General features: G+C 40.5%; 2 protein-coding genes across 2 annotated transcripts; both read right to left on the reverse strand.

Annotated features, from left to right (window-relative positions):
* Positions 1–1,862: 1,862 nt before the first annotated feature.
* Positions 1,863–8,747, reverse strand: rab38a (RAB38a, member RAS oncogene family; the record flags this gene model as incomplete). Its single annotated transcript, XM_079224756.1, has 3 exons — positions 1,863–2,018; positions 5,928–6,208; positions 8,546–8,747. 3 exons carry the CDS (start codon positions 8,745–8,747, stop codon positions 1,863–1,865), a joined length of 639 nt encoding a protein of 212 aa, XP_079080882.1.
* Positions 8,748–9,582: 835 nt separating this feature from the next.
* On the reverse strand, positions 9,583–17,839 carry ctsc (cathepsin C). The gene is made up of 8 exons (XM_079225330.1): positions 17,546–17,839; positions 16,793–16,938; positions 15,918–16,072; positions 14,674–14,829; positions 13,251–13,369; positions 11,764–11,895; positions 11,147–11,379; positions 9,583–10,293 (listed from the first exon to the last, which is right to left on the reverse strand). The coding sequence occupies exons 1-8, from the start codon at positions 17,703–17,705 to the stop codon at positions 10,027–10,029; spliced, it is 1,368 nt and encodes a 455-aa protein (XP_079081456.1). The 5' UTR covers positions 17,706–17,839; the 3' UTR covers positions 9,583–10,026.
* Between the last annotated feature and the right edge of the window lie 5,828 nt (positions 17,840–23,667).

Consider the following 23,667-nt stretch of genomic DNA (forward strand, 5'->3'; position numbering starts at 1 on the left):
TTGTTATATGAACTTAAAATGTAATTTTGCTGTCTGACCAACCACCTTGAAAAATAATGCACCCTTCATTTATCATGTAGATATCAGCAATATTGTTGTAATTCAGATTGTACATTAACTGATTGAAACAGTAAATGATTTAAGGAAACAGTAAATGATTTAAGGATTGGTGCACATTTAAGAGTTAATTAACCACAACTGACCTGAATGGTTGTGAAGCTGCTGGTTTGAATCATCTTGAAACAAAAAAAATAAAATCACACTTTGCCTGTTTGTAGCATGTTTATTGTTTATAACAGCTCAACGCTTGTTAATGGTTAAAACAGAAAATGAGCAGGGGGATGTCAATCAAGTGTGATCCGGTCACGACTCCAAAACACACTAACTGCCCAGAGATATGAAAACCCTGATATTGATTTTCATTGCTCCAGGGACCCCTCAAAATAAGATGTTCTGCTCTGGAACTTGTGTTAAAATATCTGGATCTACTGTTTATGGGGACACAGACATGGAGGGAGAGCGCTTTCTTAAAACAAAAGAAATGACAGCGAAATCCAAACATAAACATAAAATCCACTGTACTTTTATGTTTTGTGTGTATATTTATGAATGTTTGTTCATTTATCCTGCTGTATTAAAGTTAAATGCTAAAATGCTGACCACTAGCCAGGCGTTCTCTCTTCTCAGGGCCTCGTGGGTGTGTTCACACTGAGTTCAGCAGACAGCTTGGTCACTCTTAATTGGTTAATTGGTTGCACCTGTTAGGGCGGGACTATTGACACCTTTACCATTGTTGGTCTAATCAGCCAGAGTGATTGAAAACACCTTGGCACAGTCTATAAAATAAAATCACATTCAGACGTAGGTCAGTAAAGCTATGGTTTATTTATAAGTGCATGTTGAAAACTGGATACTTATTATATTCTATATAATGTGTACATGTTTGTAGTGTATATAAATGCATTTATTGCATAATTAAAAATATGACGTTGAAACAGTGGAATTCAAATTGAATATAAAACCATATAATGGAACAATAGACTTTATTGCTACTTTAATGAGTCACACATATTGTCTGGCATAGTATTTGACTGCGTTGCCATGGAAATGAGTGGAAATCCTACCTCCGTGATGAAAAGTGCACACATAAATACAATATATAGTGAATATATCTATTGAAGACATTCAATAACATGGTTTAGAAAAGGCACTTTAATTATCAATATAATCCGCTATACATTATTGAGCTGGCAGATGAGGTAAGACAAGAAAAGACATAAAATAAAATGAAACCAAATCAGAAGAAACCATTGTGAATGTAATAGCTGTAGTGTTATCAGGACTGAGATTTAATTGTTTTCGATTTCTGGAGGAAAACAATAACAAAAAACGAAAAACAATGGTGTCAGGTCGGGTTGAGGAGAAAGAAACAAGACAGCGTGGGCAAGAGAAGGAGAGAGATAACAAATGGAGATTACCTACACGGACCCTTTTACAGATATACTGGGATTTGCTGCAATATCTTTGTGCATGTGTTCATTAACTGTGTCTCCGTGGTAACCGGAGTGGCAGTGTCGTCCAGAGGGCGACCTTGTCTTTGACAAGCGTACACAGCTGCATCCATCTCTATTTCTCTCTTTTGGTCTCCATTTCTTGAGCCAGCTGCTTGTCTGTCACCCTCTAAGCCTCCATCCCCCCAGAATTCCCCACCTGAGCTACCAGACAGGGAAAGAGTTGGCACCAGTATAAGCTTCCTAAAAAACAACAACAGCCAAAGTAGTTCTCCCTCAGTCTCCCGCTCACAGACAAACTCAACTTTGTGTATAATGAGATACAAAAGGACATCCGAGTGTTGAGGGCTGTTACTGGGATCTGAAGCAGGAGGAGCATGTCCCGCCTTTGTCGTTCTCTAACTGGGGGGTGATGGTGTCCGGGACTTCTGATTGGAGCATGTCATTCTCACTGGCAATGATGTGTTTCACCAAGCAGTTGGCCGCTTCGTCGATGTTGATGTTTTCCTGAGAGAGAGGAATAAGTAGAAGTAGAGAAAGAAGTATGAAAAATGGGGAAGAAAAGAGAGGTGGAGGCAAGAGAAATTGATAAATGCAAACATATTTTTTAAAAGGAATAAAAGAAATGCCGAGAGCAGGTGAGTGAACCGAATGGAGCGTGACTAAACTGAGTGGACGGAGGAGGCACCAGCCAGCAGCCATGTTGGGAGAAGGTACTTTTACATAAATGTCTTCCCAGCTGCTGCCAGTGGTCTCTGTGTTCAGGCAGTGTCCACCGACTATACAACCTCATCCCTCATTTACACACAAACACAATGTGATGAGTTAAAACAAGTATAGTACAATGTGTTGAAGCTCAATGACGGTAGCATGAGTGCATAAGAGATTAATAAGAGAAAATAACTATGAATAGTTAGGTATTTCTGATGTATGTCTACATGTAACAATTGTAATGCCGTACATGCAATTGCAGACAATAATATGAATGTCTCCTCATTTTCAGTTGATTACACTCACAGTAGCAAAGAGGCTACAGTCGAATACAATTACTAAGATGTTAAATCTACGCAGTCACTTGCAAACTATAGAGATACATATTCAAACCCAAATTAAATATAATTATGAATTTATCAGATTGCTGTAGCTCCCGAATATAAAACATGAGCTGCTGAATAATGTGAAAGAGTGTGTTGTCTGTCACAGCTGAGTAGCTTTTATTTGATGTTAGCTTGAGAGGATGAAAGTGGTGTCAATGCAATATAGTCGATGGAACATTTTAATTAAAAAGTGAAACAACAGTAAATCAGTATCATCCTATTCTACTCTCTCCATTAAATTTGAATTAGGTACAACTTTACAGTTGAGTCATTTTGCACCACTGCAATTTTTCCACATTTGATATCTTTTGTTTTGCCATTATGAAAGGTTATTTTTCGGGGAAATTTCCTTTTTATTGGATAGGCAAAGAAGGCCATGCAACGCAACAATGGTCTGGAACCAGTAGCAATTATATGTCATGCTTCTTAACAAGGATGCTCGTTTACGGAATTATTACAGCCAATATTATAGCGCTAAGAGACGATCCTGGGAAACTTTTCTGGCCTGATTTACAAAACTATTCTCACCTTCAAAATAGAACACAAATGCAAAACGTCCATTCTCGACAGCACCCACAGATGGGACCGCACCCTCACAAAAGATTTAGTGTGACATGGACCGGAGCTGAAGGCTGAGTAGCTAACGGCCCTGGGTGTTAAAGTGAGGTTCACATGAGGAGAGGACTGGCAGCATGTATTGCTGAGATACACACACACACACACTGTCTTAATATGTGATGCAGTAGCAGGATAAATACTGAATACGCAAAGCATCTAACAATGTGCTCAGTAGGATGTGACCTCCTGCAGACAGCAGCAGCACCCTGTGCCAATGTTGGGATCTATCATACTTACTGTTAGATCTGGGACAAAAGATTCTTCCAAAGCAAAATATGACACAACAAAAACTTCTTCTCTACACTCTGCCAACTTCACTTCTGTCCCTCGGCATCATTGTGCATGCAGAACATGTGCAGCGTTGTTGGAGATAGATGTTGGAAATGAGTCTTCTGGCAGGTGATCAGATATCCCTCTTAAATAATACACATTCAATCAGCCAAAAATAAAACTGTAAACTTTCCTGGGCAAATTAAACTTGAGGCATCAAGATGCACATCGCTAAATATTTATCGTCTACTGCTATGTATATATATATATATATATATATATATATATATATATATATATATATATATATATATATATATGTATATGTATACATTTATGCTTACAAATATGATGACGTGGCAGGTTTTTATAGAAACGAACACAAAACCATGCGCAGTATGGACTTCAGACTCTACAGCTATTACTGCAACCAGTATAATTTTTCACATTCCAGCTCACACTGTGTGACCATCTACAACGTTAACACATGTCACAGGACTGACTGGTGGTTTTAAGTAAAGCCTCTCATTTCCTTTACTGTTTTGGTTTCAGCCACCTTCCACAGCAGCAGTTATTGGTATTGAAATGTCCAGTTACTTCTGACTTCATGGTATGAAGTGTAGTGCAAAGCCCATAAGATAAGGAACAAGTGAATAGTTTGATCCAGGACATTTTTACTTATTTGAATGTCTGTCACTTCCGCAGATGATTTTTTTTCTTCTGTTAATCAAATAACTAACTAGAATTACCATGTATGCCTCCACCAATGACTGATGTTGCAGTTTACATCTATGTCTGTGTGTCAGCATTTGTGTGAAATTGTCATAACTAGCATATGAATTCATGAGTAATGCTTTAAAACCACCTTTGACAGATTAGATTCAGTTCACCCTTGAGTGCAGGAGGGTGCTTGTGCCAAATTTAAAGAAATTCCCAAACATCCTGACAATGGGAAGGGCGTATTTGTCACAGTAAACTTGACCTTTCACTTCCAAATTCTGATGAGGTCATCATTGAGTTCACGTGGACGTTTTGGGCAAATGTGAAGAAATTGCCTCCAGGGGTTTCTGAGATATCGCCTTCATGAGAATTGGACCGGACGTGAAAGAAAGCCCAAATACCTACAAATATAGAGGACTTGGGGGGGGGGGGCTCTCTGAATACTTTCTATTGTCGCTTTGTTGCAGTTGTGCACCTCCAATAGCTTAAAGAAACAAAACAAAACAAGAGTAAATAAATTCATACTTTTATATACAGCACTGTGATTAAGAGTGTTTCCATTTTGGTCAAATTTGACTGCACTTTTTGTACAGTATATACATACAAATATTTGTATATATATATATGTATATATATATATATATACAAATTCAGTACTGAAGCAATTTGTATGTGTGTGTGTGTGTGTGTGTGTGTGTGTGTGTGTGTGTGTGTGTGTGTGTGTGTGTGTGTGTGTGCGCACGTCTCAGTCTATTTCCTCCCTCAACACCCAGCTGTGAGATTCCTGCTCTTCATAGCTTCACATCTTGTGTTGGTGTCTGGGTGACTTTGTGGGTCGTTGGGTGAATCCTCAGCTCATCTCACGATCAGGATTCACTCATCACATTCTTTCATTCCTGTCTGCATCAATAAGTACTGCATCATACTGCACTTTATTTTTATTTGAATTAAAGTTTTTAAGTGTAAGAGTTACATATTTTAGAATGAGTTGTGTTTATCTGTATACTTTGTTGCTCAACTTAAACTAGCAAATACTTAGTAACATAGAGTGGAGGGAAATCTCTTAAAAATCAGCCTCCTGTTACATTAGTGTTACTGATTCCCTTGTTATGGTTGTATCGGCTTCACATACCAATTTCATTCATGTAAGTGCTGGTATATTCCTCCATGGATAAAGCCATTATGGCTTGCTGTTTCCTCCTATTTCCAGTATTTTTGCTAAGCAAAGCTAACCATCTTCTGGCTCCAGCTTCATGTTTCCCAAAAAGATATGAGTGGTTTCAAATGTATTTCTCCAAAATGCAGAGCTATTCATTTAATACCTGCAGTCAATGAGAAGAAAACCGTGGACTGATATTATTCCCCCTAATGTTCCTGAACACGCTTTCTGGATGATAGAGAAACGGATGCGAGCGCAGGTGACCTGAAACAACAAATGCAGGACTGTCTGCTGTGAGCCTGTTAAACTCAGCACATTTTAAAGGATTTCTCCACATCCTGAATGTGCCTCTGTGGTAGCGTCTCCACAGGCTGATCAGGTGCTGGGTCTAATACAGTCAAGCTGGTAGGGAGTCAGATGCGTCTCAGGGACATTTGACCAGGAAGGGCACGCCTGCTTAAGCCTAAGAGCTCCAGTTGAAAGCTACTCCATCTATCCACAGACCCGCTATGTCACTGCTTTGTATTGATGTGCGTGTGCCATCTTTCTCACCTTAGCGGACGTCTCGTACCATCCCACAAAGCCGTTCTCCTGGCAGAACTGCTCCATCTTTATTCCATTATTGGTCAGTACGTCCCGGCCCTGGTCACATTTATTAGCCAAAAGCACAGTGGCTACATTTTTCCCATTGGCAAGTGTCAGTTTGGAATCCAAGTCCTCCTTCCATTTGGTGATTGCCTCAAAGGAGGCGGGCCTTGTGACGTCGAACACAATGAAGGCGCCCATTGCCTCGCGGTAGTACACACGGGTCATATTGCCAAACCTCTCCTGACCTAGAAGACACATAGACAGACACGGACAAAGTCACAGACGTAAACACAACGAAAATGGTTATCATGTTGGTACCGGTGTGAAAGTGTAAAAACATGTTGTACTTTCTTGAAGCACATCTTTTTATTTTTGAAAGCCATTTATAGGGCGATGAGCTACATGCTGGCACCGAAAAAGCTGCAAGTGATGGTGTGCCACTTCAGCGGCAAACAGACACAGACGCATGAATCATCCGATTAACTCATAGTATCACACTCCTGTCTCATGTGTGCTACCATGCAAGCATTCCCGACATGCCTCACCCACTCTCTCAAACACACACATACGCAAAATGACACGCGTGTTTTTACTGGTAAAAGTGCTGCGGAAAGAGAGAGATAAGATGGAGACACAAATAGAGGCACGATGGGAGGAGGAGAGAGTGTTTGTGTGTGCGCGTGTGTGTGAGCTGTAGAAATTCCTGAGGGTAAAATTAATTCGATAAGCTATGTAGGAATGTTGTATCCCCACTGATTTTTTCCCATCCATAACGTCTGCTAAAGCACCATCAGTACCAGACACGTTCATACTGTGGACTGAACCTAGAACCTCAACTGATCCTCCTCAAAGCAGTTTGTATCGTAGTGAAGCAGAAAGGGGTTGATATTAATTTGCATGCTGCTGTGATGAGGCCCAAAGGAACATTTGCTATTCACCTGCTCTCTTGCACAGGTGGATCAGAGCAGGCGGGACGAGGTGTCTCTCAATCAAGGTGTGAAAAAATTATAGTGTTCCCAGGGCAATTATCTGGTAAAAATACTGACATGCTATGCCCGTGCAACTATAACTCCGTCCCCCTGTCAGCCCTGGACATAGAACAATGGCAGTCATTTGTCCTGGGAAATGCATGTGATCTATTGCATGAGTAATGCACGAGTGAGTTCTTGGGATTTATTATCCCCAATGGCAGTGCTAAGTAATTATGATATACTACATTACATCTTTGCTTTGAAACCAGTGTTTATTTTGCACAATCATGTCCCTTCTATGATCCAAACTTAATAGAGAAGCCGTATAATATTCTAATGGACGGACTATGCAGAACTAAGATGAACAATTCAGGCTTCAGGATAGGGAGCACATACCGACCTATAGCAGTTTCACAGAGGGAGACACTCATCCTTAGTTCACAATAAAAGCTTTCTGTATACAAGAGCTTGGGCCTCAAATCTCCCTCACATGAGTTCCAGACACATGACTGCTTGCGCTCACTGGAGAGGGAGCGCAGGAGGGAGAGAGCAGCGGGTCAGAGGATTCTTCTAAACCTCAGCCGACACTCATGTGAGATGAGACTGCTGTAGCCTTTAGGTTCGTTTGGCTTTATTATGTATGTGTTTTGTCTTTGAAGACAATCAAAGCATTTAAATACTGATTGAGAAAAAGAGATTTCTCCTTTTACAACAACACTGCCCCCATAGATTTAAAACAGCTTTAACTACTTTGTTCATTAAAGGGGAAAAGTCTCAAATATTGTGTAAATTAATATCAATTCAGAGTGTGTGTGTGTGTGTGTGTGTGTGTGTGTGTGTGTGTGTGTGTGTGTGTGTGTGTGTGTGTCTTTCTTGTGAGTGTAATTCAAGAGAAACATAAATGCAGAAATAAAATGGCCAAGTGATTTGAAGTGAGTAATGTCAACAGGTCAGCTGGTACACATGAGGAACATTAACCCTGTCATCCTCCTAAAATGGGTTAACGTGGTCTCATGCTCATTCCCTGGATGGTTGCCTTTTTCACTACTGACCTCAAACTATCTTTGCGTCTAAAATACACATTTTCTTAGAAAGATAGAAATCAAGTTTCCATCCTCCATATTTGACTCAAAGCAACTTGTTGCCTTTCTTGAAGGAAAACATCTACATTTTCCACTTGAGCAGCCGCCCTCTGATACATATTTCATATTGTTTGGAAAGTTGAGTCTCTTACCTAACATCCACTGAGGGTGGAAAAGGTGTTTTTTTATAACCACCACTTTTACAACCACTGATTGTTAAGATTATGTCAATCATGTGACGTTCCACAAAGGAAAAAAACTTGTCACAGTGAATTTCAAAATGTAGCCTTAAGCTAATTTTACTTCAAAGACAATTTAACATCGGGTGGATTTATTGAATTACCAATATCATTTGTAGACCAAAATACATAACATGTATAGCTTTATCTGAAAAACAAACCAAAGAAAAACTTTGTTTTAAGAATATCAAGCAATAAAGCATGAACCATATATTATCGAGCAGAATAAATATAATTAAAACAATAATAAACCAGCCGCTATTCATTCGCGCGTAAAAGTTGGACTGTACCTGCAATGTCCCACAGCTGGAGACGCACCGTCTCCTGGTCCCAGTTGAGGACTTTCAGCGCGAAGTCCACCCCGATGGTGGCTCGGTAGTTGGGGCTGTAGTTGTGATGGACATACCGCTTGATGATGCTGGTCTTGCCGACTCCGAGGTCCCCTATCACAAGAATCTTATAGAGATGCTCCTTATTGTGGTTGTTCTGCATGGCGACCGAGGAGGGCGAGAGCTGAGCATGAATCCAATGGAGAGGGCCGGGGGATGAAAGGAGAGACGCACAGGACAGCGCGGAGAGGACCGAAGAGAGTTGGGAATGAGTTGAGTGGCGAAGCGAGAGAAAGGGGGAGGCGAGGTCCGCCCCGGCCCACAGAGGGGAGAGAGACGGCTAGACCTTGTGACGCGTCTGGGTGCCGCCCGGGAGGGATTAAAACATCCAAACTGGAGGGGAGAAACTCCTTTTAGTACCACACTTTTTAGATTACTTACTAAGCTAACACAGTAGCATTACATGGAAATACTAAAGCACAAGTGCCTCAAAAATGTCCATTACAGTTCTTGAGTAAACCTACTTTGTTACTTCCATCAAGTCAGAAAATTAAACAGTCACTCATAAAGAGGGTTATGCCAGAAAATAAAGCACACAAGAGTTTGCCTTCATGGCATTCTACCAGATAAAATGTATTTCTAATCCAAGCCATGATCTTTCCTAAACCTAAATGGAGTGTTTGTTGCCTAATGCTCAAGAGATTTCTTTATGATTAACTCAAACATTCGTTTTAATCATTCCTTCACCCGCTTATGCAGTTTCACTTTCTTGTAGTTTGTTGGAACCTCGTTGAGCCTTTTTTTGTTCGTATTGTTGCTAGTCTTCGTTTGAGAGAAGCAACTGTTGACCCGCCTTAACCACAGAGAATAATAACAGCCATCTCAGAAAGATTGATTTAAACTGGTGTTCCATCTTTTTTCACACAGAGCGAAAACAGTCATCTTGAAATGCTTTCAAGCCGTTGAAAAACTGCAAATTAGAATAAAAAGGCACGACAATGAGTTACGTCCCTTTATTGATGGATTAAGAATTCCCTTTTAAAACGCTCCACAGGGAGATCGTACAAAGTGCCTCACAGGAAAAACATGGCAGTGTCGGTTTCAATTTGATGCAAGGACAGAATATATTACAACTCTCCACATTTGCTTCCCTGAGACAAAGAATGAAGGTCCTGCACCTGGCGGGCAATCACACACACACACTGACTTCTATTAACAGTTCCCTTTAAATCCGATTCGTCACAGTATGTACTGATGCATTTTGATCAAAACGTGAGTCGGCAGTTACAGCTTGAATTCAAAAATCATTCATTGGCAGCAAATTAGCGATTGTTGAAATATAAAAAAAGAGTGTTAAAAATAAAAGCAACATTGTAGGCTGACATGCTACATGCATGGCATCAAAAGGGTAACTCATTCCTTTCATGCTTGGTTCACAGCCTCTACAGTTTGGGGATGGGTTTGGCTGCGACCGCGATGCTCTCGATGGCACACTCGTCGCTGCCCCGGCGGATTCGGAAATATCCGTCCTCGCCCCAGCCCGTGCTCCAGCTGTTCTTCACGATCCAGTACTTCTGTCCGGTCTTGTGGCAGCGGCCGTAGCCCACCAACAGCACGGCATGGTTGGTCAGCTCGAAGGGATTGAAGGGGTCCGCGAGGCTCGTGTGGTGGTAGATGCCCTCCTTATAGGTCATGAAGTCGGGGTAGACCTGAGGAAAGACGGAGAGCATTTACTTTGAGTTTTTCACTTTGTATCAAAGCCGAACTGTACCCACGAAGCAGGAGGGTCTGCGGAGTTATAAAGGAGAAATTAAAGGATACAATTCATGAAAAAAATATTACATTTACGATCAAATTACTTAAACAACGATGTAAATTAAGGGGGAAAACTTGCTCGGTTAGCATTTTTGCTATGGGGTTAACGGGACAAAATAATCCTGTGCTTCCAGAGAAATAGATTATGTTGATAATCGTTGACACACACACACACACACACACACACACACACACACACACAACCCCCCCCCCCACACACACACACACACGCTTGATAATACTACTACATTTACTGAATGCTAAAGAGGAGTAGCTGAATATCTTGCAGATCAGTTTTATAGTCAAGATGGGCCTCCCTCCCGACGCAAAGACCACCGTCACTAAAGATGGAAAAACAAGAACACTTCTGAAATAAAACATTGATGATTAGGCCCATAAGTGGTTACAATTTACTAGCTGTGTGACGTAAGAGCAAATTGTTTTATTATATACAAGTCTGATTTTTTTTTTTTCTCTCGCATCTTTAGATTTATCCTTAAGATGCTTTATGAAAACAAGATCATTCCCCAAATCTACATTTTTGTGAGGATTCAACTTAGATAAAGTGGCCTCTTGTTATAGTGGACACAGCAACTGCGTGTAATAAGGGAAAGATGAAATATTTGACAACATGGGTTAAACTCAACCTAAACTCAAAGCTGCATCGAGAGAGCAAAAACCTAAATTGCTTAGTGAACCCACACTGTGTAGAAATAGCAAATAGAAAACAGTGAGCATCTGTTGTACCTCAAAGGCCACTCCCATTGGTCCATTTTTGACCAGTTCCAACATCATGGCCCTCTCACTGCAGCCGCCATAAAATCCACCGACATAGTAGTATTCTGCGGTGTACATGCGGCCGCAGTTTTGAGGAACGCCGCACGGAGAGTCCTTTCCAATATACGGAAAGCACGACTCTTCCACAATGCCGAAATCCTGCACGTACTTCCCGATCAGGTAAGGGAAGCCACCATCGCAACCTTCAAGAGGAGAGATGAAGGTCAAATCGGGTTCATTCAATAGGTCTGAAATTGTTATCATTTACCACAAGTAAGGATTTCTTGACTTTCTAACTAGGTGAAATTCTCTTTTGTGGTTCAAGATTGGAAAATGTAATTTGTTGTTTTCCAGGACTTTTCAAAAATAATTTGTGAAAATGCAGTCATCAGGGCAGTTGTAAAACACTTGACACACTTTCCCAAAAAAACAAACACTTGTTACTATTAGAGAGGACGGCGTCCCAGAGTTTCCACATACATCAGTACAGCACTCCACAATATGAATATAATATTAAGTACTTCTTTTAAATGCACAATTAATTGATATGGTCTGGAAACAAGGTTTTACATTGAGTGTGAGTTTACCTTGAGAGTATTCAGAACAGGAGACCACTTGTTGGGGGCTGAAGATGGGAGTCTCGCTGTTGTTGGTGAGGATTCGAACACGAGCTTCCAACATTCCCATCGTGGCAAAGGAGTAGCAGCTTCCACACGACGCTGAAACAGAACATCACGAGTTACGTCGCACTTCTGTGCAATACAACCACAATGGAATAAATCCTAAGCCAACAGGTGTTGTACGAGATAGCGCATCCTGCTTTCCTTATGCATGTAAATAAAGTGGACAAAACATTGGACGCAAGTTCAATAAAATGCAATGCCGCAACACTAAACAACATAATGTCAACAACTCTGACATCAAGCAAAACCATCTTAAGAGACTGTAGATGCACCTGCAATTTGCTCACACCTGAAATGAAATCCTGATTAATCATTAAGCAGATTTGTTCAACAATACATTAAATCAGTTTATTTAACGTAAAGTGGAGAAGTAAAGTTCCTGCCCCAGTATACTTCTTTGCATTAGTTTTAATGCAAAAATAAATGGAGTACGGCACAGAGACAGATACGCTGCTTACCATTAATAGTGCGAGGCGCCAGGTTCTTAATAAAATGCGACGCAGAAACAAATTGGGTCAGAGAACAGAGGCTGTGGGGATTTGCAGGGCGGTTTAATTGTAGTCATGATTCAAGTCAGGGTGACAGAACAGTTTTCATTTGGGTCCAAAACCAAATGTCTCCTCAGACCAATATGGTGTTATAACTGTTTAAATTAAAGATCTGCGCTCGTGGGAAAACTTTGCCGTCCTATTTTACAATATATAATTTAATACGTTTCAAAAGATGAAAGGTTTGTCATGTTGGACCCACAACACACAGAAGTCAGAGCACTCCCTCAGGACAACCAGCAGTGGCTTGTAGGGGAAGATGCAGGTGTAAACTGGCATATTAAGAATGTAAAGCCACGTCATGTGATGTTAAGAAGCAGGCATACCAATTGATCTTCAATTACACCAATTTTTGTGAACTAAAATGGAACCTACATAAGCCAACTGACTGGAAACACTGAAGAAAAAATGAGCTCCGCTGCACTCCAGTGGCTTAGAGGGCTTCTATTGAAACTCTCCAGGCCTCTCCAGATCCTTAAACCCGGCCCTACAGAGGCACTCTCAGACACTCAAACTACTCAGCACACATAATCTCTCCACTCACACACCAGGCTGTTCAGAAACACCGGAGGAGAGCAGAAAGAAGACCCCGGCCTGCCAAGAGAGGGAAGCAACGTAGCCGGTGAGCTGCTGTTAAAGACAGCTGCTCACCTGTTAAAGTACAGCTTTGTTTGCCTCCTGCAACTTATCTAAAATCATAATTTACATTTCTAATATCACGTGCGATATAATTATCTCGCTGTTCCTTTGATTGGTTAAACTAACTTTGTAGGTCAGCATTCAACGGTAAACAATAAATAAAGACTTCTGCGAGGATTCTGCGGGACAGCAATCAAATGTCACCTTGGTTTCGCACAGGGCTGATGAAGTCAACGCCATCAACGTTCCTCCAATCCCAGTGCTCGGGTAGAGCTGCCGCCATCTTGGCGAAATCAGCTTTCACAGGCATAGGGCGAACACGCCTTAAGTCAAAATAAATGTTAAAAAAAAACATTTGAGTCACATGGGAATTTGGACATTTTGCATTGACAATTTACAGAAAACCCAATACTATAGAATGTATATGTAGCTCCACCTTAAGAAAGGTAGATCTGTTTGCTCAATGAATATATTAAAGATTTTAAACGATGATAAGTTCAAGCAGTTGTCGATTGTGCTGGCCTCACTTTTGTTGGTTTAAGTATGTGTTGATTTTGCACAGTTAGATTGGTGGTGCAAAAGACAGGCGGTAATGCACCAATAAGCTAGATGCCAACCGCCGTAAAAAAAAAACTGAGGAAAAAGACTTTGGTGCCAGTCCCACACATTTCATGAGAAATAATTCAAGAGGCCATATTACACATACATCTGGCGGCTGGGCAAAGTGTCATTGGGCAAAATACTGAACCCCAATATTCTTACAAAGACTGTCACATTGGTGTGCGTGAATGTGTATTAGTTTAGATATTGATGAGCCGGTGGCACCTTGCATGGGAGCCTCTGCCATCATTGTATGGATGCGTGTGTGTGTGTGTGTGTGTGAATATCGTAGTGTACAGCACGAGTGGTCAGAAGACTGGAATAGCTCGATACAACTGCAGGTCCATTTACTAAATTCTACATTTTAGTTTAAAAAAAAGTCAAATCCTTATGGAGAGGGTAAACAACCATCTTGCCATCAAAAATCATCTATTAAGGTGTTGCTGGAATACAGATAATGTTCATAAAAGCAGTTTCATACAACCTCATGGATAGTACAGAGTCCAGCAGGATACATGTGTTTTTACATTACATTTAATTTTAACTTAAACACACGTCACTTTAACATACACTTACATTATCCGTTTGTCAGAGCACTTTATCTTATACTTAATTTAATACCCATTGCACTGTTGTTGATTGTCTCTTCTAACGTCTCATGTATGCACCTTCCGCCTAGAAAAATTCCTCGTTTGTGCAAACATTCCTGGCAAAAAAACGGTTTCTGATTCTTATTTAGCCGACGCTTTTATCCAAACGCGACTTACATTGTTGCTCTATACACCGTAGACATAGCAACAGGGAGCAATTCGGGGTTACGTGTCTTGCTAACCACTGAGCGACAGTGACGGACACCTGCAACTCGTTATTGTTGTTTGTTAGTTTTGCTTCATTTTCAGTTATTACTAGCGTTTGACATTATGTTTTAATTTCTATAATTGATTTGGATAAGTTTAAATATACAATGATACGTAATGCAAATAAAGCCCTGTAAATGTAATAGTATGGGAAATAAGTAAATACTCACGTGGGGATACGGGAGGCGGGGCCTCCTGCGCGGTAGTGCAGCTCCTTCAGAGTGTACAGTTCATGCTCTGGGTAGGACACAGCCTTCCAGGACTTCTGAACAGAGTTGATGGCATCAATGAAGTCCACATTGTGTTTGTACGGCTTCTGGAAGAGCCTGAGGGTGAACGAGGACACGCGTAAGGTTGTTTAAAAAAAGAAAGAAAAAAGGGGCTCATCTGCCACACAAATGAGAGAGAGAAAAAAGACATTGCAAGCAAGTTGTCGAGTTGAATCACAGTGAGTCAACAGTAGTAGTTGGTTTCCGTGAACAGCTTTGACAAAATACGCAGTAGTGCTCCATTACAACTACTGTTTGTTCAACTTGAATAATAAAGACTTGCAAAGATATTTTGTAGTTATTGATACAAATGTCAAAAACAGCTTTGTAAAGCAATTTCAAGCTGCATTGTTCCCTCAAGTGCTGAAGACCATTCCTGTAAGAAACTGCATTTCACTGAAAGTTCCTAATGAGGGAAGGACAACTCCCCTCAAGTAGTGTCAACATTAAGACACTCTTGCATACTCACAAAGAAAAGAGCTGGGATAATGTGAATTCTTCTCAGAAATCAAATGCTAGTTTAATCATTGCTCAAGAGAAAACTGGGTGAAATTTGAACACTTTGACTGAAAATATAAACCTTTTATTATTTTTATGACGCAAAAGTGTTTGAGAATTAAAAAAAAAATACTTTATGATGAGTTGATAGTATTGGTGGGTAGCTCAGATAACAATGGATCACCTAAAATCAATAAATTAAATCACTCTGGTGCCAAGAGAAAAAATTACTGACACACACACACACGCACGCACATGCACAAATTACAATAAACTTGAATAACTTGTAACTTGACGATGACCTGGTTTAACTCCAACTGTAACCAAAGAGCAGCTTCATGTAGCCAATAAACGTCTTTTTTTTACGCCTGTCAACCAATGATTGTGCTTCAACATCAGATTTCTCAGATGTCAGGCATTTGCAAAGACGACTGAGGGCGAGTGAGTCCAACTCGGTTCACATCAGATGAGGATCGAGGGAGGAAATGAAAGTGTAGATAAAAGCAGGGATGTCAAAACCGCACAGTACATTGAAAGCAGGGATTATCAGAAAACAGATATTCCAAACCACTGATGTCTGGCATGTTCGCTTGCGTTTGGCCACTTTACATGTCGAGGAATGTACCAAGCTATCATTATGTACGTACCTGCTGTTGAAGGGTGGTTTGTAATCTAGTCGGGGCGATACTGATTTCACCTTTTTCCCCACAAAACAGGCCCAGTTGTGTCCCAGGACATCGTGGACCCACCCTGGCATGGTCTGGTCACAGAAGCTGGTCACCTTAAAGCCGTCATCAGTGTACTGGAAGTGTAGTGAGACAATCAGATTAGTAATTTTATGCAAATACAAAAACTCAAAAGGAACCCAAAAAAAACTAAAATCACTTTTATGGTCTGAAAATGCTGCACACATTAGCACACAGGATTAATCGAAGCAATTGAGTTAAGAGTATTCCATATAAGGCTAGATATTTCCAGTACAGTCTTCAGACAATCATTGATTTATAAAGTTGAGAAGGAAGTCCAAAGTCTGAAACAAAAATCTCTCTCCCTGCTTCTCATATTGCTGCGCTAAGATGAATCAAGTCGAGGAAATAGGGAAGTTTATCTAGATGTGAACAAACCAGAACATGGGTTTGAAGACAGACGGCCTATGACACTTCCCTTAACTCAGTGTCATGTGAGCGATGTAAAACCCCACATGACTAACAGGTTCAACTTGAATATAGCCGCAATCAAATTACAGAAATGCATGTTTTCCAGATACCATCACATCAGATCAGGGGAGAGGAAATTGAGTGATAGTGAAGTTAGTGATAATTTTAATGCCAGGGAGTGTTGAACGATCAATTGAACTTTGAGTACATAAAGTCTGGTTTAAAAAAGGAAGATGAACAGTGCATAATTTATAAGAATGGGATATGAACTAGCCTGCCGCAAACTTTTTTTTAATGCAGGATTACCGTGACTAAATACTGAAATGATCACTCATGTAAACTAGTTGTGAACATGCCTCGCTTACCTTGAAGAAGGCAAACCACTTGTACCCATTAATGACCACTTCAAAGCCCTGGTTGTAGATGAGGGTGAAGAAGCCGTTGTTTCCCAGCTCATCTGTGGCTACAGACAGTTTCTCCAGGGTCACAGTCACTGTGCTCTCACCTGTAGCTGAGGGGGACACGACACAACATGTACACGAGTTTAACAGATTGCACGATTGATTATCATTCCCAATCATCAGTCCTCAACAACAAAGATGAACCCTAAGTACCAACAATATTGAGCCTGATGTGGGAGCAGTGAGACCAAAGTATCACTCCTTGTATATTCAAACACAATTCAATGTCGAAGTTGATGCAAATTCTGATTCATACATGATATGAAGGGTTGGGATTATTTGTATTTACATAACTAGTTTTCTTGTGTGTAAACGTTGACATGCATTATATTGTAAGATAAAGAGTTAGCTTATTGCTATGTTTTTATTAATTAAACAGACAGTGGCCACTAGCAGCAGTAAATACTGAAACATACACAATGTCAGCAAGAAGAGTAACGTCATTAAACGCAAGGACAAATTATTCAGTGGTTCAAACCAAACTTCGTTAACGTTACAAAACGAGGAAGTGCTCATCGCCTGCTTTAGTTTCGGACTCAACTGACTTTGACAGGCCCCAACATGTCACCTGATTTCCCAAATTGTGAAACTACTCCTTTGATCTCTTTTCAGCAGTCCTACGGTGTGAGCTGTTAAATAGTGTAAGAGGGGCTTTACCTTCAGCGGAGCAGTTGACGGTCTTGTCGTGTCCTCCTTTGGACACCTGGAACACCCATGTCCCCTGCAGGTCCTCAAAGGTGCAGTTGGCCGGTGTGTCACCCAAGGACCCTTCAACCCAAAGCAGGAGCACGCACACTAGCAAACCGGTTAGCCTCATCTTCCTACACACACATGCACGAGAAGAAAACTGCTGCCAGGTCGTCGTCGAATGAAAGTTTGACCCTGTTTTGTTTTTCTGCGCCACCTGACCCACGTTTCCTTCTTGTTACCCAACAAAGTCCTCTGCTTGCGACTTTATGCACGCTGAAACTTTCTACAAAGATACACACTTCAACTTCTCCGCTCAAGATAATACCGTTACGACCAATAGCTAAACGCGCATGCGCACACGTAGCTAGCACTATAGCCACTAGCTAAGGTTCTCGTGAAGTTAAAGCACCCCTAACTTTGATGACTACGGATATTATTGAGAGTATTTCAATCACATCCGCTTATGCATATTATGTATACACGCTTATGCGCGTATAAATACTGTATCGTGACGGTATGACTCTTCCGGTCTGTCGTACGTAGATTTCCAGCGAACAAGGAATCACACGTCAGTTCATCTCTCGTCGTTTGTCTGTTTTTTTGGTTTCGTTTTTCCTTGTCATGTGATGATCGAGCAGATGGGAGCATGCGCAGTAGACTGCTTTCTGTGTGTGCTTTTATTAGGATATGTATGTATGATATTTTTGGAAGAAAAGGATATTAGCAAAAGAATAAACTTAAGGTTGCACCATAGATATCTTTTTTAATGTTAGAAAATAAATAAATCAAATACAATATTATTTATGCATTTATTGTTTATTGGTCTTTAATATCTATGCTTGATAGTAAGTTCTGGGTATGTGTTTTTTATTTATAGTAATGTTGCCCACTGTAAGCACGTTTCACAGCATGCATTTTGTCACAGCAAAAAAAGCGCAGCCAGGTGTAATTAATAATTCAGTTTTGGACCGGTGTGCCAGTTTCAAGGCCCACTGGCATGGCTAACTTAAGAATCCAAAAGTGTGTCAATTTATCCCTTGCTTCCCTGAGAAATTCCAACAAAAAAAGTAGTGTCAATGTATAATATCATATTTTATAGGTACTTTGGTATGGGCTAATTGGCATTTGCAGAATGCTTCACGATGATTGCCTCATTCACAGCAACGTGACTATTCAAGTCATGTTCTACAGGTGTGCAGCGGGGATCTTATAATCCTGATTTGCACTGTTACACTGATGATCACGCTAATGCCAATGCCGTTTTTTGCCACAGCTCCCTCGACCACCCCAACCTCCTGCTTACTGTAGCTTATCTGGTATTGTTGATTTAACTAAGATGTATTGTTCATGCTTATGGGGGATTGGCTCTCTGAACCATAATCCTCAGATTCTTAAAGAGCTCCCTCAGCACAGCCCCTACCACCAAATTGCGTAACTATTTGCTTTAAATTGTCAATTTCTTAACGCGTGTCTGATTTAAATTTCAGTTGTGCGACACTACACCTGTCAGTAATGAGGCAAAATTACCAGAAAATACATGACATTAGTGAATGAGTAAACCAGATTGGGATTTTGCACACAACACAAATGTGACTGATCAAACAGGTAGTAAATATGTACAAGTTTGTTATCTTAGCTATTCATATGACACTCGGCTATGGTAGTAGGGTTTGCAGTTTTGTTAAAACGACCTTTATCAGTAATTTGGTCATGTACCAACAAAACATCAACAGGGTCTATGATGTGATGCCTTGTGTGATGAGCCAGAAAGACCAAATGACATCACATCAGGAGCTGGCAGCGGGTGGAGCGGCAGCAAATTGCCCTCCACATAGAGAGGCTCACCCAGAGGTGATCTGAGGTGGAACCAAAGAAGGAGAATATATTGAGCCCTTTGACTCTGCTGTTTCTTGTCTGTCACTTTATAATCTTGTTTATAATATTGTGGTATTCTAATAATCCCTGTAGAGGAATAATCCTTTCAATTGTTAACTGAAGGAGATTAGAGTCAATTTACCTGTTTGCATGTGTGTGTGTGTGTGTGTGTGTGTGTGTGTGTGTGTGTGTGTGTGTGTGTGTGTGTATATGTGTGTGTATCACTGCATCCTGATAGGTCTGTAGTTAAAGGGGTTAAAGAGCTTTATTTTTTCCACCGGGCATTTAAGGGAAGTGCTGGAGGCTTTGATCACCATAGTAACCATGACATAGACTGACTCATCTCCTTGACAGACCATAATAAGCACTCATCTGAAGAAGGGACTGAAGAGGTATTAGTCATGCAGTCTCATTAGTGCCATTACACTGTATTTGTGTGGAAGTATGTGTGTGTGTGTGTGTGTGTGTGTGTGTGTGTGTGTGTGTGTGTGTGTGTGTGTGTGTGTGTGTGTGTGTGTGTGTGCACATGTTATGTTTATGTGACTGTGTGTGCCTATATGCAATAACGCAAAATAGAGGAGCAGGAAGACGGAGGGGTGGTGTTATGAATGTTAACAGCCCAAACCCACCGAGCTGCCTCGAAGAGTGACTCATTGAAACTCGTGTTTCAATCTTGATATTGTTCTCGCTTCCACTGGCAGGAAATTAAAACTCAAGTGACTTTCAGTTCTGCTATATCGGCACCCACAGATTTGTTCCCTGCTTCCTCACTCTCGCTCTTCATCACACGTCCTCTTCTTCTGTCGTGTCGTTTTGGTTTCTTCCGACTTGCGTTATATAATTTCTTATGCCTGTCTCCCCAACACAGACACACAGACACACAGACACACACACACACACACACACACACACACACACACACACACACACACACACACACACACACACATACACAGACACAGTGCCTGTCTGTGAACCTGTTTATACGCCTCTTCAATTATTTCCTTGATTCATACATTTTCCATTTATAAAACGTTAAAAGCCCAATGTGACGTCTGTTAATGTCTTGTTTGGTCCAGAAACAGTCCAAAACAATACGTTTACAATCATCTTTAAGAAGCTCGAACCACACAAAATGAAAGTACCTGTGTATTACGTAAGTGTACAGTATATGTGAGCATGCCTCCATCTGTATGTTCCTTTTTTGTATGCTCTGCACAACGGCAGCAGCCACTAGAGCTTGATCCATCCTGTATTTTGTAGAGGTTTAGACTACATTTATGCAAATGTTTACTTTGTATAAATTACTGAAATGTATGCAAGTGTAAATGATAAAAGTAATTCATGAAACCATTTTCTCCGTTCCTCAGCTCAGCCTGGTTGAGTCATATATAAAGCTGGTATTAAACACCTGTTGAACATCTGTGACTAAACTGCCTTTAATTATATTAGTATGCTGTTTGAAAGCCGTTAGACTCCTCATGTCGCTGACGTCGAGACTTCAGCTGTTCAATCATGTTCTAGTTCCACTTGATGGGAGAGAACATGTCTTGCGTTCCTTTTGTGCCTTGTTTCCCACATTGATCAGCTGGAATAACAACGCAGGAGCAGCGTTTCATTAAGTTGGAGGTGTGGGTAGAGCCACTCCATCACCGAGTGGGGTTGGCCTCTCGGGTCTTGGGGTGTTAATGCTGCATCCTTCACATTTACATTAAGTCCTCTCCGGTCAGTTACCTCAGCCATACGCCAACACCCACACGCAACCATTTCACCTTCTTCATACTTTATGTAATGCACATGCCCACACATGCATGCTATGTATACATACACGCAGGAAATATATATGTCCTCGCACACACATCTCTGACTGTTAACCACATGCTAGTGTGCCCACATACGTTTATATATAGGGCCCACACCATGCCATTTACATGGGAACAAATAACACTGACTGCAGTAACATGCTGCGGGACGCTATATGCAGGCATGAAAACGGGTCAGGGGTGAAAAAGGTGAGAAGGATATTACCCCTCTAGGGGGGTCCGGGGGCATGCTCCCCCGTAAGAAAAATGTAAATATTCCATATTTTAAAGCATCAATCTGATGCATTTTGAGATGCTTTTTTTGCCAACCTGGGGAGAGCTAGAGAAACTTAACTTCAGCCATGAGTCAAAAATTATTATGGCCTCCTTACTAAGTATTATGCAAGCCATTTCATGCTAGCCTGTCACTGGGTCTAACATTTAGAGTCGAGAGAAGAAAATTAGGGGATTTAGAGGCTTTGCTATAAAATCATATCCTCAAATACCTTTTCAGGCAACCTAATTTGAACCTCTGGATCTTTATGTTCTTTTTAATATCACACCTATTCAGGGTCTTATGCACTTGAGACATGAAGCATTTACGGACCACCTTTGTGTTAGACCGTGTGGCAAAAGGCTGCGTTTGAAGGAATAGTTTGAGATTGAAATTCACTTAATGTATCTTGTGATGTTTTAACATCCTTAATCGACAATAAATAATGCTCTCAGCAGAATATTTATTCCTCACAGGTGAATTTATTGTCTTTCATTAAATTCTTCTCCAGTTTTCACTTAAGCAAAAATAACCATTGATTAGTCACTGAAAAGTAAGCTTAACGATGCACAACCAAATTAATTGGTCTGCTTTTTCAGTGTAAACTCGAACGAGTTCAATATAGCAAGTGCTGAAATCATTGAGCATTAAATCAATACAATTCTCTAAAGACAAACACAGACATGAGCGTCCCACAGGAGATGACCAAAATACGGATGCAGTCATACTCGAATAAACCCGTCAATGACCGAGCAGTGTGTTTGTGAACACATTACGTGTGCTGCCCAAATTGGCTCCATTGTAATAACAAACCAATTTGTACCTGTTTTCCTTTCATTTGTTCCTTTTCTTTTTATTATTCCTGTGGTTTCCTCAATGCCTTTTCATCCTTTCCATTTATTTGAATAGAAGGTAATTCACAACAATTTGGAGATTTCATCTTGGAGAGAGCAATTTCTGCTCTGAGAGGTGGAGAAGGAGAAGAAAATAATGATGACGGTGGGACATAAAAGAGGGTAAAGTGGGGATGAAAGATGGCAGGGTCATTTCACCGTCTTTAACCTGCATGCCTTCAGTAAAATGAGACGTGTTTGGGGTGAGTCATAGCAGAGCTGTCGCTGTCACATTGAAGGAGAAGCAAACATCACAGGAGCTGTCAAGGTGCGGTCGAGCAGCTTCCAGTGACGGGGTTCAACATGGAGGCCAGACTCAGACTGTCGAGTATGTTTATTGTGGGCGAGAAAACTGGGACTTTGTCCAAATACTGGATGAAAAAAGAACCAATGGAGACTGGAAACGTAAGCCGGGAAAAAACTTTCTTTCTCCAGACCTGAACCATAAAGGTCAAAGCTTCAGTTCCACTGATTATTTTCTAACTTTTGAACAAGAATTTCTGCAAAAATGTATATTCATTTATATTTCATTGAATGATGCTGTGGGAAAAGATTGCATGATGCATGTATGTATCATTGTTGCAGGATATCTGCTAATATTTCTCATCCACATATTTTTATTTACAAAAGCATATATCACTGTATTATTTTAGTCATGTGTAGTTAAAATACGGGAGTGAACAGAGTTTTGAAGTTTATAACAATTCCGTCGACAACAACAATCCTAAGTATTTTTTTTGCACCATAATCCATGTTGAATTGCAGTATTAATGTTGCAGTTAATTCATTCATATTCTACAATCCTGTTTGATAAATATATGTATTCACAGATTGGTCTAGTTGTTTTTTAACTGACCAAATGTTTTTGACCCCGGACTATAAGTCAAAGATCAGTTGACTGCATGTTCTGTATGTTGCATCTTAGTTCACAAGGTTTCTATTCAAATTGTTCTGACTTTTTTTATTATTATTATTAAAAAATGACTAAAACAAGGACAAGGACAAGGACAAGGCAAAGACAAGGAAGCCAATCATAGTTAGTTTTTTTTAATAATGATTTCAATAATGATTCAAAAGTACTTTGTAGTACACTGGCACAAAGAGTTATCAACGGCAAAAAATGATTCAAAAAGCAAAACCCCTTCTTTGTTTTATAGTTTTTCCCCTGCTGCACGGTGGTCCCAGTATTGTTACGTTACATCCCAGTAAGAAAAAAACAGGAAGAGAACCATGTCGTCATGAAGA

Source organism: Taurulus bubalis, assembly GCF_910589615.1.
Source record: "Taurulus bubalis genome assembly, chromosome: 10".
Classification (NCBI taxonomy): Eukaryota; Metazoa; Chordata; class Actinopteri; order Perciformes; family Cottidae; genus Taurulus; species Taurulus bubalis.